The 18,336-nt window shown below is 43.6% G+C and overlaps 1 protein-coding gene across 2 annotated transcripts; it reads right to left on the reverse strand.

The window, feature by feature from the left end:
- Window positions 1-16,852, reverse strand: znf148 (zinc finger protein 148). Of its 2 annotated transcripts, none has more exons than XM_079519299.1 (8): window positions 16,721-16,852; window positions 11,912-11,991; window positions 11,163-11,416; window positions 7,226-7,351; window positions 6,107-6,230; window positions 4,991-5,074; window positions 4,122-4,240; window positions 1-3,415 (listed from the first exon to the last, which is right to left on the reverse strand). In XM_079519299.1, exons 2-8 carry the CDS (start codon window positions 11,982-11,984, stop codon window positions 1,730-1,732), a joined length of 2,466 nt encoding a protein of 821 aa, XP_079375425.1. In that variant the 5' UTR covers window positions 11,985-11,991; window positions 16,721-16,852; the 3' UTR covers window positions 1-1,729. The 2 variants fall into 2 exon arrangements, with proteins under 2 accessions (XP_079375425.1, XP_079375424.1); XM_079519298.1 differs by having other exon boundaries at window positions 11,163-11,425.
- Window positions 16,853-18,336: the final 1,484 nt, after the last annotated feature.

Raw genomic sequence — 18,336 nt, forward strand, 5'->3', positions numbered from 1 at the left:
TACACTTCCGATGAGACAAATCTAAGACAGGATTTTTTTTTTTACATGATAAGCGAGTCATCATCATATCAAAGACACTTCACTGAAAAGAAGATTGCCAAGTTGTATTAGCTTAATTGGCAATTTCTGTACAGAGAAAATGTTAACACGCCCCAATAATGTGCATTATTACAAAAGATTGCAGCCTTTTTACAAGGACAGTTGCATACACTAATTTTGTTAAGTTCAGTGTACTCGTAATCAGATGTCCATTAAGAGCTTTCTTATTCTGGTTTTGGGGATTAAGCGCCATTGTGCGATTAATTACATGCAACAAACCATTTCACAACTACAATTTTGATATATATATATATATATTTTTTTTTAAATAAATCTCACACTGAGAAAGCTGAGACAATAGGGTCTTTTCAATAGACCTAGGTCAGTTTGGTGGTCTAGTTTAATTTCTTTAAAGAAGAATAGGATCGTCTAAGACTTGTTAAACCATTTTTTTACTTTTACAAGTCTGGCTGTTCATTCCAGCCACACAAAAGGCCACAAAAGTGTTTAAGGTTAATAGGAAGAAAAGAAAATACATTACAAATACATAGTATTTTGTCTATATTTTCTTTTCCTTAAATGGCCAAAACGAACCATGATATGAAAGCCAATTCATATCAATGGAAATTATACTGGTTTCTATACCAGAGGAAATACAATCATTCACCAAGTTTTATCTTGTGATGACACCCGTTTCAGGTGACAGCAAATAAAGTGACTTTAGATTAAGACAAATAATCAATAGTGTGGGGGGGTGGGGGAGGTGGCTGTTGGCATGTGAAGTGAACTGAAGCTTTATTCCAGTTACTAGTTCTCTTACAGTAACGGTTACAGTAACAGGGGGAAGTAGCTAACTGCAAAGGGGGCATACGCTATTATTTAAGCCTGAATTTTAGTGGGAAAATATTAAACATTAATCATAGAATCACTGTAAATATTTTTGTGTGCAAGCGACCGTGAGGCAACAATGATTGACAATAAAGACAACACTGAGATACAAATAAATCTGTGGCAATAATAATACAAAGTGAATATTCCACAACATCCACTGCGTTTTAGGCTTTGGTCACAATTCTTTCACTATACATTCTACTGAATGATGCTATGCCATGGTAATTATGCCCATGCATCATTCACATTCCGAGTGTAGTTTTCTTTTCAGGGGGTGTACTTATTGTCTTTTTCCATTTTTGATTATTCCCCATTTTGTAAAAATGTAAATGATTCGAGAAGGAAGAAATGGTAACAATGCTTTGAGCACAGTCAGGCAGCACACGTTTCCTAATTGTCGGTGGAAACCTTGTATGTCTTCATAAACTGTCGCAAAACAAACGGTGTGCCGATGGATCCACGGGAGTTGTTTCGTCACAAGCTCTTTGTGAATACCTTTCACTCGTCAAATATTGACACAACTTTAACATTTAAAACAATCTTCATAAACAGCAGATCTACAACCTTACCACAAGGTGAGTTTGTAGATTGACTATTTTTCCTCAACTTTTGCGTTGAACGAAATAGGGAATTAATTTATGAACTAAAACAAAGACACAAAATATGGAGATACAAGGTTTCTCTGCCCAACAGCAATGTTTTCCAATTTTTACCAGTTTTGGCAGAACAGAGGATGTTAGGATATAAAGTGCCATTGAAATGATTTTTCTTTTTTACAGATACGAATGAGACATCCTACTCAGCCAAACGTCTCGCTAGATGAAACATCCGGAGAAGAGCTGAGCTGAGACCTGGTCTCCGAGACCGTGACCAGGGGGAACTCGGAGAAGTCCGAGCTGTGTCCTGCCCGCAGACTGACCTGTCCGTTGGCAATAGTGAACTGCGAAGACACGCCCGACCTCGTCGCCTGGAAGTGCGATCGGTAGTTCTGATCAAAGGCGCTGATTTGGAAAGTCTGAACCATCGCCTGCGAAGAGTCTGACTTCTTAGTGGGGGAGACCTCCTCCAGAAAGTCGTCGTCATCGTCCTCGTCGGTCGGGGACACCGCGGAGGGCGTGTTGGTCTCGTCGCCCGAAAACGAAAACGAGTGTTGAGAGTCCCCCACCAGGAGTCCAAAGTGAGGCTTGTCCAGCGTGGACCTCAGCGGAGAGCTCATCCCTGATTTGAACCTGCCGGGAGACGGGAACTGTTTCTCCGTGGAGAAGAGAGGCTGCCCGGCCAAGGTGGGACTCTCGGAAGACACCAGGTTGAGGCTCTGCGTGCTCAGAAAGCTGTCGTTCTGGCTGGTCCTCTCCAGGGCTTGCTGGAGAAACTTGGAGTACTCGTGCAGGAGGCTGGATTTCTCAGCGGGCGGCTGAGGCTGGGCGCTGGAAGCTCCCAGACTCTCCACGGGGCTACCGTCCGCCGAGTTTATGGAGATGCTGGAGGTCACCTCCGTGTCGGCCACGCTAAAAGAGATGTCCTGCTGTCCGTTGGCTTTGTTGGAGTAGTGGTCCAGCAGCGTCTGAAGAACCTCGTCCGGCAGCACGTTCTTATCGTGCGTCGCCTTGATTTCCGCGTTGAGCGGCTGCGGCTCCAGGATCGTGGCGGGGACCGTCTCGTCGATGGCGGTTACCGTCACCGCCGTTTGCGCAACAGCAGCAGGCTGGGAAGAGATGCTGCTCACGTTGACGGAATAATCCCGGCTGTTGTTGGCCATGGCAGCTTGAAGATAGCGCTTCTTCTTGAGGAACTGCATGGCGTCGTCATAGTTTGTGCTGATGGCCACTGGTTTGGTTTGAAGTGTTTCGACAGGCTCGAGTGCACTGTGGCACTCTACCACGTCGAGAAGGCCTCCTTGTTTATCCACGATCTCAAAGCCTCCGGGCTTGTCCACTATCTCAAAGGTGTACCTGGTGACCTTGTTGCTTTCCTCAAAGGGAGACAGAGGGGACAGGCCGGGAGGTGGCTGTTCGCTGGCCTGCTTGACGCTCCTCTTGGGGACCTTCTTCAGGACCAGCTTGGGAGGAGGAATCTCTTCAGGGGACGCCGCCTCTCCCAAAGGGGGGCGGCTGGTCGACTCTTCGGGAAGCTCCACGGAGTAGCCCGCGATCACATATTCATGTTTGACTTTGGAGGAGACGGCGTAGAGAGGTAGGCATTCCATTTTTCTCCGTCTCTGCTCCTCTTTCTCCTCCGCGTCGACGGTGGCGGCCGCGTGGTCTTCCACGCGGGCAGCGGTGGACGCGGCGGAGCTGTGCGACTTATCCAGACACTTCTGACGCTTTTTCTTGGGCAGTGTGCACTCTTTGGCAGGAAAGGCAAGGCCAAGAGAATCTGTGTCACGCAGAGGTGCAGCTTTGGCAGCTGCCCTGTGGGCCTTCCTCTCCCTGTTCTCATGACACATCCGCCTGTGCTTTAAAACCCGGTCTGTTCTGGAGAAGTACTGTGGAGATAAGGCACAAACAATATATAACATGGCTTCAACTGTAGCAGCTTAACACTCCGAGCGGCATGAACAGAGTTCTCCGTCCTATCAAATAGTAACGCTCATCACCCAGGACGGAGATTAATAAAAGGATGGAACTTTATTGAGCGCATCACACTCTGACCCCCGGAAACAATCCGGAAAAAAACCGGAGAAATAGTTTGCTTTGCTATCGTTTTAATTTATACGATCAAAATTTATACAAGCAGAAATGAAGCGCTAGTATATCCATCAGAACAAAACCACGGAGAGCGCCCTGGATTAGCAGATACGAGGCATTCTTTCTGCCGCGCTAACAGCTAAGTCAACGGGAAGCTAATATGGCCGTAGAGCGCGAAGGACGGTGGCCGAGAGTCGGACTGAAAAAAAAAAAAAAAAGGAAAAAATTCAGAATATTCTTCTCTCGCCTGGTATCATTGAGGATGCGCTAGGACGTGAACACACGTCCAATGCATCCCTCGATTGGATTCCCTAGGACGTGTGGCCACGTCCTACAGACGGAAACGGTTAATGGTAAATGGAAACTTACACTTATGTTTACAGCGACCTCACCTGGTGACAGTAGGTCACATTGGTAGGGCTTTTCTCACCTGGTGACAGTAGTCACATTGGTAGGGCTTTTCTCACCTGGTGACAGTAGTCACATTGGTAGGGCTTTTCTCACCTGGTGACAGTAGTCACATTGGTAGGGCTTCTCCCCGCTGTGAGTTCTCTTGTGCCTCTCCATGTGGTATTTCTGAATGAATCTCATCCCACATTCGTCACAACGAAATGGTTTTTCACCTAAGCAAAGATATAACAAGCATGGCAAGAAAGAAGACAATTTGTTAGATACATCTTGGCAGAAATAAGAGTGATGACATATTTTGTATTGTGGAAGGAGGAAGTTAGCTTCTGTGGCAAATTGAGGTTCATGATACTTTCACTTTCACATTTTGGTCCAGCAACAAAATCTTCACAAATGAAGGTTGACCTTCGGATCAAAACTTTGCTCTTCACTGAATTCTTGTTTTTTGTCATTCTTTAAAGGCCAGGCTCTCTGGGTATTATGCCTTTAGACCATTTAGGACTGACGTCGACATTTTAAAAATGTCTTTTTAAAATGTATTCTTTTCTGAAAAACCTCATGTTTCTATATCAGTGGTTCTCAATATTTCATGTCAAGGACCCCAAAGATTATATGTAATATGCCGCCGACCCCGATCTGAAAATATGTTGTTCCAGGGGACCTCTCCAGAAGCAAAGATTTGAGTTAAAAACTGAAACTCTGAAAGAATATTCAAAGATTTGAGGCACATTTTCACGGTTTTTCAAAAACAGCAGACATACAAGTTCATGAGCTTGTAGATCTGCTATTTTTCAATAGCTAAAGTACAACATAGTGCCTAATGCTTAAAACACCAAAAGGGGTTCCCGCCCAAAATGGGTTAGACAGGCACGGCAACAAAGGCATGTACAACAATATTGATTCCTTTCTGGGTCTTATTAGGACAATAGAATAGGACGTGCTTCCGTCCTATTCCGGTCACTCACCAGTATGGATCTTCTCATGCCTCTGGAGCAGATACTTCTGTATGAAGCGCATATCACACTGACTGCACTGGAAAGGCTTCTCACCTGGGGAGACAAGACAGCAAGGTTGGCCTCATTAACCGTTTCCGTCCGTAGGACGTGTCCACACGTCCTAGGGGTCCCAATCGTCAATGATACCGGGCGAGAGAGGAATATTCTGACATTTTTCCTTTTTTTTAATTTGTCAGTTCGCCTTTCGGCTACCGTATGCTACGCTCTGGGCTCATGTTAGCTTACCGTTGACTTAGCTGTTAGCACGGCAGAAAGAATGACTCGTCCCTCCTAATCCAGGGCGCTCTCCGTGGTTTTGAAGTGATCGATATACTAGCGCTTCATCCGTCTCTCCCGCAAAATATGAAGGCTTTTTGGATCATATATCGTATAAATTAAAACGATAGCAATGTAAGCTAGCAATGTAAAGCAAACTGTTTTTAGCGGATTGTTTCCGGGTCGTGGGTTTCAGAGTAAAAGCGGCCATGTCTTTCCGGCACCCCAGAGCTCCTATTTTGAAGGAATCCCGGCACCGATTGTGTTAAAGGAAAAGGTCTGCACTACACCAGTGTTGATTTTGTCGACTAAAACCAAGACGAAAAATGTTCATCGACTACCTTTTTCACTGACTAAAACTAAAACGGAAACTAAATGAAAACTAAGCTATGATGACTAAAAGCTAAGACTAAATATGCTGACAATTTCGTCAACAAATGAAAACTAGACAGAAATGTTAGCCCGGGACTATAGTGGACAAGAGATCCAGTATATAAGTCATTTTACACTTGGTTGCATGCTGGAAATACCCGATCTACAAGCTCACAACGCGTCGCAGCGTGACGTGTTGTGAGCTTGTAGATCGGCTATTTTCAGCAAAAAAAATAAACAACGGCATCAAGGCCCGCCAAAATACATTTTAGTAGACTAAATCAACTGTAGATTTAGTCGACTAAAATCTTATGATATTTAGTCGACTAAAACTAGACTAACACTAAGACATTCCAGGTGACTAAAATGTGACTAAAACTATTGCAGAGACTACGACTAAAACTAAAATGTGGTGTCAAAAACAACACCGGCTCCTACCCGTGTGGATGTAGACGTGCCTCTGTAGGTGGTAGTTGGTTCGGAAGGCAGCGTTGCAGTGGATACAGACATGACACTTGGGGTTCTGGAGGCCCAGCGATCCGTCGTCATTGATGGTGAGAATCTATCAAAAGGTGAGAGAGAGAACAATAATGGAAACAAAGAGATGGAAGCATTTAGTCGGGGAGCCAGCCATCCCAAATTTGAGAGGACCTGTGATGTCATGACATGTCATTTTTATTTGTACTTTTTCTATTCATTTGGTCATTAACACCACTTTGAATGCTACATCGTGAACGGGATCCCCTTTTGGTGTTTTAAGCATTGTTATACTTTAGCTATTGAAAAATAGCAGCAGATCTACAAGCTCATAGTGCAGCCCCGAGTGCCGCGCTACGAGCTTGTAGATCTGCCATTTTGTCCCTGGAACAACATATTTTCAGATGGGGGGGTCGGCGGCCAATTACATATCATTCTAGGGGCTCCTTGACATGAAAAAGGTTGAGCACCACTGACATAGAAACAGATGTGTTTCAGAAAACTGTTAGAAACTGTTAGAATCGTCCTCAGGTCTAAATGAGTTAATGTTGTGCTTAATTGTTTGAGGGCCTACAATCAGGGGTGCCCACACTTTTTTGACTAGAGAGCTACTTTAAAAATGACCAGCTCAACAAGATCTACCCACCAAAAAATAATTTTGGTGGGTTGCTCAAAATAGTTTAAATATGTACCTGATTGGGCTTTGGAATAGCGGAGCTGGCGTTACATATAAGACCAATGCACTTGGAATGGGAAATAGTGGGGGAGAGTTTTTTGTAATTTGATTTGTAATGCTACAAACGTTTTTGTGCACAGCAACCTACAACCTCAAAATATTGCATTGTGGGTTTGAGCTGACAGGCCCTTTTGATGTCAATAAATATTTAAATTAAATATTCTTTAGGGGCATATCATGTGATCTACCTGCACAGCCTTTGTGATCTACTGGTAGATCGTGATCTACCTTTTGGGCACCCCGGCTACAGGTATCGTTGGTCTATATCTTGCCGTTACCACTAAAACAAATGTCCAATAACTCCTCCACAGCACTCCCCCAACAGAAACGTGCTCTCACTGCACCTTAGCGGGCGAGCGCTGCTTCCTCTTCTTCTTCTTGGGACACTCCATCAGGTCCTTGGCTTGTTTCTTCTCCTTCATCTGGACCAGCGGGTCGGACAGCTGCTTCAGCTCCTGCTTGATGCTCAACTGTGAAGCCAAGAGGACCAACACGGAACACACCGTCACCAGGGTTGTTTTTGACAGGGCACATTTCGTTTTAGTCATATAGTGTTGATTTCGTCGACTAAAACTAAGACGAAAAATGTTCGTCGACTACCTTTTTCCACTGACGAAAACTAAATGGAAACTAAATGAAAACTAAGATATGATGACTAAAACTAAGAGTAAATATACTGACAATTTCGTCAATAAAAAGTAGACTAAAATGTTAGGAAGGGACTAGTGGACAAGAGATCCAGTATAAGTCATTTTACAATTAGTTGCATGCTGAAAATAGCCGATCTACAAGCTCACGTGTCGCAGCGCGACGCGTTGTGGGCTTGTAGATCAGCTATTTTCAGCAATTGCCGTTACGACGGCAGCAAGGCCCGCCAAAATACTTTTTTTTCGACTAAACCAACTGCAGATTTAGTCGACTAAAATCCTATATTAACTAAAAACTACACTTGTCTAAAACATTCCAGGTGACTAAAATGTGACTGAAACTAAATTAAAACTATTCAAGAGACTATAACTAAAACTAAAATCAAAATTTGCTGACAAAAACACTGTAGTCAGTCCTTTTGTATCAAATGCTGCTGTTAAATCTAGGAGAACTAAGACGGAGCAGTAGTAAGGAGGAGATCATTATATCAAAAGGGGTTCCGTGGCCCTAAACTGGGGCCCTTGAAATGAAAACGCTTTAGAACCGCCACTGTAACGCCTTCATGAGACTCGTTTGTTTTGGCCGTACTAGCAGCTGGCTTCATTTTATTTGACCAGGAATCCGTTTTACAAGAGAGACCTGGCCAAGGTAGCAGCCATAGAACACAAATCACAACACATTAAAATGCAACAACAACAACAACACAGTATATAAAAATCACACCTGTGTGAACTGAGTTGTGCAACTCCCCTCTCCCCCTGCCCCTCTCTCTCTCTCTCTCTCTCTCTCTCTCTCTGTAATTAGCACTAGGCAACAGTGCAACACTATCTCTCTCTCTGTTTCTGGCACAACAGTGCCACTTTTGCCCCTACTGGTACTCAGTCACATAGCCACACACATAGTCACACAGGTTAACACGGACATTGCTGTTCCTTGGAGTGGTTGCACCACTCAAAAAGCTGCATAGTTGCAGCTGAGGCGCTCTTATGCAGGGAGGGAAAGCCTTCACTCTAGAGCTTTTTTTATTTCCTTTTCTGCTAAGCAATAAAGCAAAACAAGCTATATATGCTTAGATGATTTCTATTCATATTAGGATAAATTTGCGCGACTGTAAAGACAAAACGGAAGTGGGGAGGAGTCTCCACTTCCGTCTTCCGCTTTATATTTGACTCATGACAGCTCTTCCGTTGCTCCAGACTGTATGATGAAAGCATTTGGAAATTGCGAGAGGCAACAGTCTGGTGACGTGACGCAAGACTATTGTCTTGCCCAAGGACACTTCCACATGTAGACAGGAGGAGCCGGGATTCTAACCGCCGGTCCATGGATCATTGGACGACCTGCTCTACCTCTTGAGCCACAGCCGCCCATATCATACCCGCATAATTTCCAGTCTTTACTGAATTGCAGTAACTTGGTGATTGTTAGCTATTTTAATATTAATGTGTGCTATATTGCAATGAGGAGAGAGGAGGGGTAGATTGAAAAGGTGATGGCAATACCTGAAATTATGGGAATATTGCACCAGATGCACATATTCCCATAATCTCTCCAGGATAATTGAATGGGACGTTTAATGCGAGTTCACAGTATTTGATCATTGCTGTTCATGAATAGCGTTTTTGAAGAGGGACAGACAATAATAAACTTGGAACTTGATGACCAACTAGGTCCTCCAAAGGTCTATAGTCAAAGTCAACACCTTGAGGGCCCGGACCCATTTAATCCATTCATAAAATGTGCCCATCATTTATAGCACCCAGACCACTTTTACCGGCGCCCCGGAAGTTGTTGTGAATGTCTGTGTAGCAGCTAACAATAGCCACACCACTCTAGAGTCGATCGACAACAACGGGAGGTAAGAATAAATCTATCGCGACTAGCGACTGGACCGCGGAGCGCCGTCTAACACAGGATCTTTTTTCATAATTAGACGGGATGCTTTAGATCGCGAGTTATGAACGTTTTAAGATTTTCGTTTGTCCGCTAAACATGCAGGGAACATTTTCGATGACGTGTCACTGTTGTGCAACACCGAGGATTGGGCAACAAGCGCTCCTAGGCTGTGGAGCGATGCGATCGGTTTTGATATCATTAATTTCGGTCCCATTTATCAATCTCCGTCTGGGGCACTTGACCATGAACTTGAACTTGACGGTGATCTCCGTCTGGGGCCTCTAAACTGTTAAGTGCCATCCTTTTCCCCCCCACACCAAAGCTCTGCCCAAAAAAAAAGACGATCACAAAACACAATACGACGCGTTGTGAGCGTGTAGATCCACTATTCTCACTGAATGTCCGCCAATTATGACATTCCCACAGCATATAAGTCTGGCTACATGATAAGACAAATCACTCAAGTATCCCTCATAGGCAGTGGTGTACAGTAGCAAAGTACATTTACTTGTGTACTGTACTTAACCCATTTTGGGCGGGAACCCCTTTTGGTGTTAGCATTATGTTATGCTTTAGCTATTGAAAAATAGTAGATCTACAAGCTCATAGTGCGCCACCGAGTGGCGCGCTATGAGCTTGTAGATCTGCTATTTTTTGAAAAATCGAAGAATGACTGAGATAGAAACATAGCTTTTTCAGAAAACTGTCAGGATGTAGAAGACATTTTTAGAATCTGATCTCAGGTCAAAATGGGTTAAAAGACATATACTAGTGAAATGAAAAATATGTTTTTCACACTTTTATACCACATCCGTGGTCATTATATGGGCATACCATATAATGCCACAAAATGGGATTTTTTTTATTTGTGTATTTTTATATAAAAAGTCCATAAAAATCGAACATGAATTACTTCCTTAAAACGAACTGCGTGATGACATGTCGAGGCCCACATCAATAAAAGCCAATAAAAATGAAGCTCACCCGTTTGATTCCCATTGCTGCATCGTCTTCCAAAGTGGCTTTGATTACAAACTACTCCGTTTTTAATCTCATTCAAGGTGACATTGAACCTTGAATGAGATTAAAAACTGAGTGGTTCTGTAATCAAAAACCACCTGTGTTTGGAGGACAATGCAGCAATGGGAATCAAACAGGTGAATTTAATCAAGATTCATTCATATGCATGTGGGCCTCGACACGTCATCACGCAGCACGTTTTCGTTCAAAGGAAGTAATTCAAATTTCATTTGTATTGACTTTTGATATAGAAATATACAAAAATGACTATGCTCCAGACTGTATGACAAATGGTAAATGGTAAATGGTGCATTTATATAGCGCCTTTATCCAAGGCGCTTTACATAGATTGTGCATTACATTCACCCATTCACACACACATTCATACACCGATTGCAGCGGAAGCCATGCAAGGCACCAACCAGCACATCGGGAGCAATTTGGGGTTCAGTGTCTTGCTCAAGGACACTTCGACATGTAGACAGGAGGAGCCGGGATTCGAACCACCGACCCATGGATCAGTGGACGACCTGCTCTACCTCTTGAGCCACAGTCGCCCCCAAATGACAGGAAGCATTTGAAAATTGCGAGGTGCAACAGTCTGGCCACGCGAGACTAGCAGACGAGTAATAGAGGGTATGCGAAATTTGCGAATGCATAAAGTGAATGAAAAATCACACACACACACACCGCAAGTGAAGTGGAACTGAAACTCACCGGCATGTGGAGCGAGCAGTTTGTCAGCTTGTTGGAGAGCTTTATGGGGAAGTGCACGGCCACCTCTCCTCGCACGCCCCCGCCGTTCTTCGGACCCACCTCGTGCACCATCAGCCTCTCCGGAGGCACCAGGTCGTGCGTGACCAACCTGGTCAAGTCGTCGTCGTCATCATCATCATCGTCTTCGTCGGCCAGCAGGGGGTGGTTGGCCAGAGAACGCTCTCCCAGGGTCATCACCACCAAGCCTCCTCCTCCTCCTCCTCCTGCAACGCCCAGACCACAAGACCAGTGTTGTTTTCGTTGACTAAGACGAAAGATGTTCGTCGACTACCTTTTTCCACTGGCGAAAACTAAATGGAAACTACATGAAAACTAAGCTATGATGACTAAAATTAGGAGTAAATATATTGACAATTTCGTCAACAAATAAAAACTAGACTAAAATGTTAGGAAGGGACTAGTGGACAAGAGATCCAGTATAAGTCATTTTACACTTGGTTGCATGCTGAAAATAGCAGATCTACAAGATCGCAGCGCGACGCGTTGTGAGCTTGTAGATCGGCTATGTTCAGCAAGTGTAAAATCAGTCCTTGTATCAGTGATGTAGTTTTTATGTACAAAAATGCCTGGAGAATGCCACTTCTCAAGCCCCTGGAGGGTTTTTTAGGCTTTCTCCTTCAGATTTGTATTGACTGATAATATTTTTTAAACATTTTTGTATGTGAAAACAAACAAACAAGCAAACAAACCCGCTCCTCGGGCAGCGTCCGCTCCACTGCCACTCTTCAGCAGCGCTCCTTCCAGTTTATCATCCACGTTCATTGTTCTGCTGCTGAGATAAGAGGGGAGTCTGTGTTAGAGAACATGGCTGCAACACTTTAATCAAGCTAATCCGTTTGTATTGGTTACAAAAGCCCCAAACCACACCAAAGGGTCGGGTCAGGACTCGGGACAAAACGGTTTTTAATTAAGGTAGATCACAACACCAATGCAACTCATTGAGTTGTAAGGAGTTGCATTGGTGTGGTCGACCTTAACCCATTTAGACGATTCTACAAATGCCTTCTAAATCCTCTGACAGTTTTCTTTAAAAACGCATGTTTTTATGTCAGTCGTTCAGTCAGTCAGTCGCTCATACATTTTCATGTCAAGGACCCCCAGAATGATCTGTATTTGGCCGCCGACCCCCATCTGAAAATATGTTGTTCCAGGAACCCCCCCCCCCCCCCCCAGAAGCACAGATTTGAGTTAAAAACTTTCACTCTGAAAGAATATATATTCAAAGATTTGAGGCACATTTTCACGTTTTTTCAAAAATAGCAGACCTGCAAGCTCGTAGCGCGGCACTCGGTGGCGTCCCTGTTTTTACTACCCACTTTCGCACCAGTAAGGGGAGGGAGGGGGCAAGGTGACGGCCCTAGTTACAGTTAGATGAGTTGTGAAAACTCATGCATCTGATCATCCATTTATTCCATTAGATTAGACCACATGTTTTAGTTATTTCAAATATGCTACTGGCTGTATTCTTCTTGGAAAAATACAAAAAGATACTCCTATGGAAACGCTATATAATTGTACTTATATTGACCAATTTAGTATAGCCTATGTAAGGTTTATCCTCGTCAGATAATCCCCACATAGCATAAATGTACGAGAAATTCAAAGTTTCAACACCAAAGTAGGCTAGTAGTAGTTGTGAATTAGCAAACTGGACATTTGGACTGAATGTTTCCTTTATCCTCGTTGTAAGGGCCAAATGAGTACCAAGGTCAATTTCATGTAACCTTGGGGTGGCGCTGTTGTTTATTTAAGAGTCAAGTTCACGGGTATGGTGAGGGAGGATTGACCCGGAAGGGGCAAATGGTTTTGACCGCAGGTATGTTACCACTTTCAAATGCTGTGTGGAGAAATGCTTGTCAGAGAATATCCAAGAGCTGCCTGTGTGTTTATTATCACAATTTGGGGCTGACACACAAAACAAACAGTATGGCATTGGAACAGCGCGTCAACCAGGTCCAACTACGGGATCAACTCCTCGAGAGCTAAGACGGGGCTCTCACACTCGTGTTGGGCTTCCGTTTTCGCCGAAGTTTTTATTTGTGTTGTTTCTCATAAGCGCAGCTCTGTTGTGCTTATCACGTTCCACACAGCCTCTGCCTTGACTTCTGTGTGCTGACTGCTCGAAGCAGTCCGGTGTGGGCTAGCCCCTCCCACCCCTCACTGGTGCGAAAGTCGGTAGTAAAAACGGGGACGCTACTCGGTGAGCTTGTAACACCGAAAGGGGTTCCCGCCCAGAATGGGTTAAAAAAAAAAAACTTTTAGTCCCAACCCGGCCCTTTGGTGTGGTTTGGGCTTAAAAAGATAATCGATAATGTAATACAATCGTCAATTAGCAACCTGAATCTACTGTAGCCCTATTTTGGGCAGGTAAAAAAAGTTCAACGAAAGAATAAAAATAAAAAATAAAATTGCTGTACTGTGTTGTGAGCTTTGAGATGTGCTATTTTCACTCATGACATAATTGTGTTTGTGTGGCAACGGGGAATTCTCACGCCAAAAGGCCAAAACACACTCGAAATAAGGTTAGGTAGTTTTACTGAGGTTATGTTTAGGAATATTCACTGAGGTTATGTTTAGGAATGAGGTTAGGTTTAGACATAGTTTCACTGAGGTTATGTTTAGGAATATTTCAGAATCAAGAGAGAGAGAAGGATGTTTAAATGTTACTTGGAGGAACATTTAAGGCCAAATGTGACTCATTCACACAGTGCTGTTGACACCATTTCCAATACTGTGTCCTAAGCAATCCAATTACAATGTAAATACAACTTTCACATGGTAAATGGTAAATGGTGCATTTATATAGCGCCTTTATCCAAGGCGCTTTACATAGATTGTGCATTATCACCCATTCATACACCGATTGCAGCGGAAGCCATGCAAGGTACCAACCAGCACATCGGGAGCAATTTGGGGTTCAGCGTCTTGCCCAAGGACACTTCGACATGTAGACAGGAGGAGCCGGGATTCGAACCGCCGACCCATGGATCATTGGACGACCTGCTCTAGCTCCTGAGCGACAGTCGCACCTCACATGGCCTGTGCTCTCTAACGTGCTGCGTTAACGCGAGACTCTTATCGTGCGATAAAAAAAAATATCGCTGTTAATCTATTCTCAAAGTTGAGTCTGGGAGCTGGGTCTGCATGGCGGCCAGGAGGCGGGCCGTGTGTGCGCGTGTGTGTGTGCGTGCGTGCGTGAGGAGGCGGAGCACTGCACACACAGCAACAAGATAAACAGCAACAAGTTAAAGTTCTACTTGCTAGAAAAGAAAGAGGCAGCGATGGAGCCATGAACTAAAAAACACCGCTAGGATGCAACTGGGACGTATCCTTAGTGATGTATCCCAAGGTCATCGGGGTTTCGGGTCTGCCAACATCATACCCCTCACTCACTCGGGTGACCCAATCGGGGTGATCAAGTCCCGACTTACGTCCCAGTAGCTACCCTCGATCAGTCCCATTAGGGAGAAACCAGGGACACACAAATTGTGTGTCCCTGGTTTTTCCCTGCCGCTGCTCCAGAACTTCTCTGACGGTACTGGGCGGGCCATCCGGCGGGTACCGGACGGGCCATCCGGCGCGTGGAGGGACTAGGCACTGTGGGTCGACTCCTGGCCGGACACCTCGAGTCCATAAGTCCATAAGTTCTGGGACATAAAATTGCGCTAAATACTGTTATCCATGACGGTAGCAGGCTGCTGCCTCCTGCTAGCTGTTGTGCCACGGAACCACAACAAACACGAAACACCGCTTTGTGAGAGAAACCAGCAACCAGGTCTATGAAACTGTTAACAGGCCAGATCAAGTCAGAAAATCCGAAAAAGTCAGAAAATAAGTCTAAAATAAGCAACTATAGTGCTCACTGTCAAACATCATTGTCCAATGTCGTTTTAGAGCAGTGGTTCTCAATCATTTTCCTGTCAAGGACCACCAATATTTTTAAAGAAACTTTACAGATAAACAAGTCCAAAGTAGCTTATAATGACTAGACTTGGCAACACTGAACAGTTCTACAAGCTCACAATATGAAATATAAGGTATCAATAGGCTAGTTGTATTGTTAATATCCATAATTAGGGCTCCTGGTCTAATGGGCCACATGGCCTGAGAAACCTGTTCTCAAGGACTTACTTCTGGTCATTATTTAGGTAGCGCACACATATAATATTTTGAATGCCTTCGGCAGAGTTGAAATGAGCCATCTTAATCTAGATTAACTCCAGGATTGCGGTGAGATTAAGCTCGATTAAAACAATGAATCTATGCCCCCTCGGGCGTCTCCCTAGGGAGGTCCTCGATGCACGTCCCACTGGGAGGAGACCCCGGGGCAGACCAAGGCATTACATCGACTCACTGGCCTTGGAACGTCTCGGGATCCCCCAGGAGGAAGTCACTAATGTTGCTCTGGAGAGGGAAGTTCTCTAGTGGCTCTCTAGTGGAGCTGTTGCCCCCTCGACCCGACTACGGATAAGCGGTTGAAGATGGATGGATACCGGTATATACACACACACTTTTTTGGTTTAAATAATTGTATTAGCCTACAGTGACAAGGTGTGTTGTGGTTGTGACACGATAACTGAATGATGGGTCGACCTCAAAGACCTGTTGATTAAGGCCAATTAAAGCCTCATTTAACCACTTAACGCTCTATATAGGCCTACACTTCCATCATTCGATGAAAATAGCCGATCTACATGCTCACTTGTTTTTGTATCTTTTATATTATATAAAGAAAAGATCCCTCCAAAATGACATGGCCAAAAAAGAAAAATATGGAGGCCAGGTTGAAAGTGATCAAGACTCCATGAAGTCCATGATCCAGCATAAATAAATTGCTTTAGGAAAGGGAACAAATCTACAACGATCGTCTATCATCATTATGTTTGAGGCTCTGATCTCCATGCTGTCATTATTATCGGCAAGCGACGCCACCGGCCATATATAGTGCTATTTATTCGTCACGCGCCCGTGTCGCTCGCTCGCTCGCTCGGGGAGGGGGACAAAACATAAACACACACTGTTCCCCATAATAATAGCATGTCATTATTATAGGGTGGGATTAAAACAACACGCCAATGTCTGTATTATGTTAAAAACGAGCCTCGTTCGGTGGAGAGATTGTCACGCTCCCAACTTCAAATCATCATACATGTCCATATTTATGCCAAGCAGCAGCAGCAGCCTCAACATCTGCATCATTTCACCGCCAAAGCACAACTTTTTCGCACATTATTTCCGTCAAAACTTATCACCACCAGTACGGCTGTGCTTTGCTCTTAGCGTCGAGGCTACTATAGCAGCGTTTAGCTCGACCAGCACAGACAGACAGCAGCTCCTTCCTTCGGCTATATTCTTGTCAACAGGCCCCAGACAGACTGTGTTGTTGCGGCTAAAGTTAGCTAGTTAGCTCGGGGGTGGGAGGGGGGGAAACCGACGAAGACAAAACGTTGCACAGCTGCACGTTGTGTTATTTTTGCACGCCGCCAAGCCAGCCTTACCTAGTGTGCGACGGGTGTTACTGATTAAATCCGTCTAGTTGTCATGATTGTTGTGCAAAGAGAGCCCAGTGTGGAGCGGAACGCTGCTGTACGACATGGGAGCCCCAAACACAACACATTGCACTGATGTGACAAGTTAAAGGAAGCTTTTCTTTTTTTGTCGCCATCTAGTGGTTGACATTGATAACAAATATATGATAATTTATTTGTACGTCTCTGATTGATTGATTGATTGATTTCAAGTTCAAGTTTCAAGTTTATTTGTCATTTAAAATAAACACACCTTATACAATGTTTTTTGATGACCAAAAGGGAGTGTTGGCAGAAGCCTCAGCTTATAATGCCTGCCCTTTTAATATTCAAAATAGCTATAAAGTATGAAAATACAACAAAAAAAAACGAAACAAAAAAAACAAAACAAGACAAAACAAACAAAACAAAACAAAACAAAAAACAGGACAAAAAAACAAAACATAGACAACAAAATGTTTGATTGATTGATTGATTGATTAACAGTTTGCAGAATTACAGTACATTTCAAGTACAACTCAATACAAAAACTGTTAACTGTGAGTTGACTAATAAACCATAAACTAAGGATTACACTTGTTTACAATAGGGCCCACCATTTTCAATTCATCAAAAAATTAAGATACGTACGAAATATACACAAGTTACACAACTATATAGTCAAAACAGGAAATCATCATAGTGGAGGTAAAAAGGGAAAAGAAACATATACAGTGAGGGGGAAATTGGGTGGGGGGGATTCAGATTTTACGGAGGCTCTAAATGTTATTATGATGGATTGCAAAAAGGTGGACCCTCTTGTAAACAAGTGTAATGCTTTGCAGCCCTGATGAAGACCGTATAGGTTGAATAAAGTTTTCCTCCTTTGTATGTGCCTGGATCTCCGCTTTGTTCTATAGATGTGTTATCCCGATTGATCCCAGGAGCACCTTTTTACTATTTTTACATTTTGTATAACCTGCACACCTCCTGAGCACCTGGTTGCTTCCTTGCCTCTGAAGTGTAATGCTTTATTGAGTTGTGCTTGAAATGTACTGTAATTCTGGCAAACTGTTAATAAAAACAATCAATCAATCAATCAATCAATCAACCACACAATGTAATAACCGCACAGCAGTGTCATGGTGATAACAACGTGTATTAATGATCACTCTGTGTACTCATGCTCCTGCTGATTGATAACGACACTGTGTTAACGATCAGGCTAATTGATAACAGCACTGTAATATTAAATCACTGATTGGTATGGCACTGTAATATTAAATCGCTGATTGATAAAAGCACTGTGTTTAACGGCACTGTGTATTAATAATGATTACTGATAACAGCACCGTGTTGATGATCAGACTCATTGATATAACAGCACTGTAGAGATTATAGGCTGATCGATAACCCCACTGTGTGTTATTGATCTCCGATTGATAACAGCACTTCATAATAATGATCAGGCTCATTGTTAATGTTGGCATGGCACACTGTAATAAATTAAGAAGAAGAAGAAGAAGAAGAAGAAGAAGAAGAAGAAGAAGAAGAAGAAGAAGAAGAAGAAGAAGAAGAAGAAGAAGAAGAAGAAGAAGGAAAATACA

The sequence above is a fragment of the Electrona antarctica genome (genome assembly GCF_951216825.1).
Source record: "Electrona antarctica genome assembly, chromosome: 13".
Classification (NCBI taxonomy): domain Eukaryota; kingdom Metazoa; phylum Chordata; class Actinopteri; order Myctophiformes; family Myctophidae; genus Electrona; species Electrona antarctica.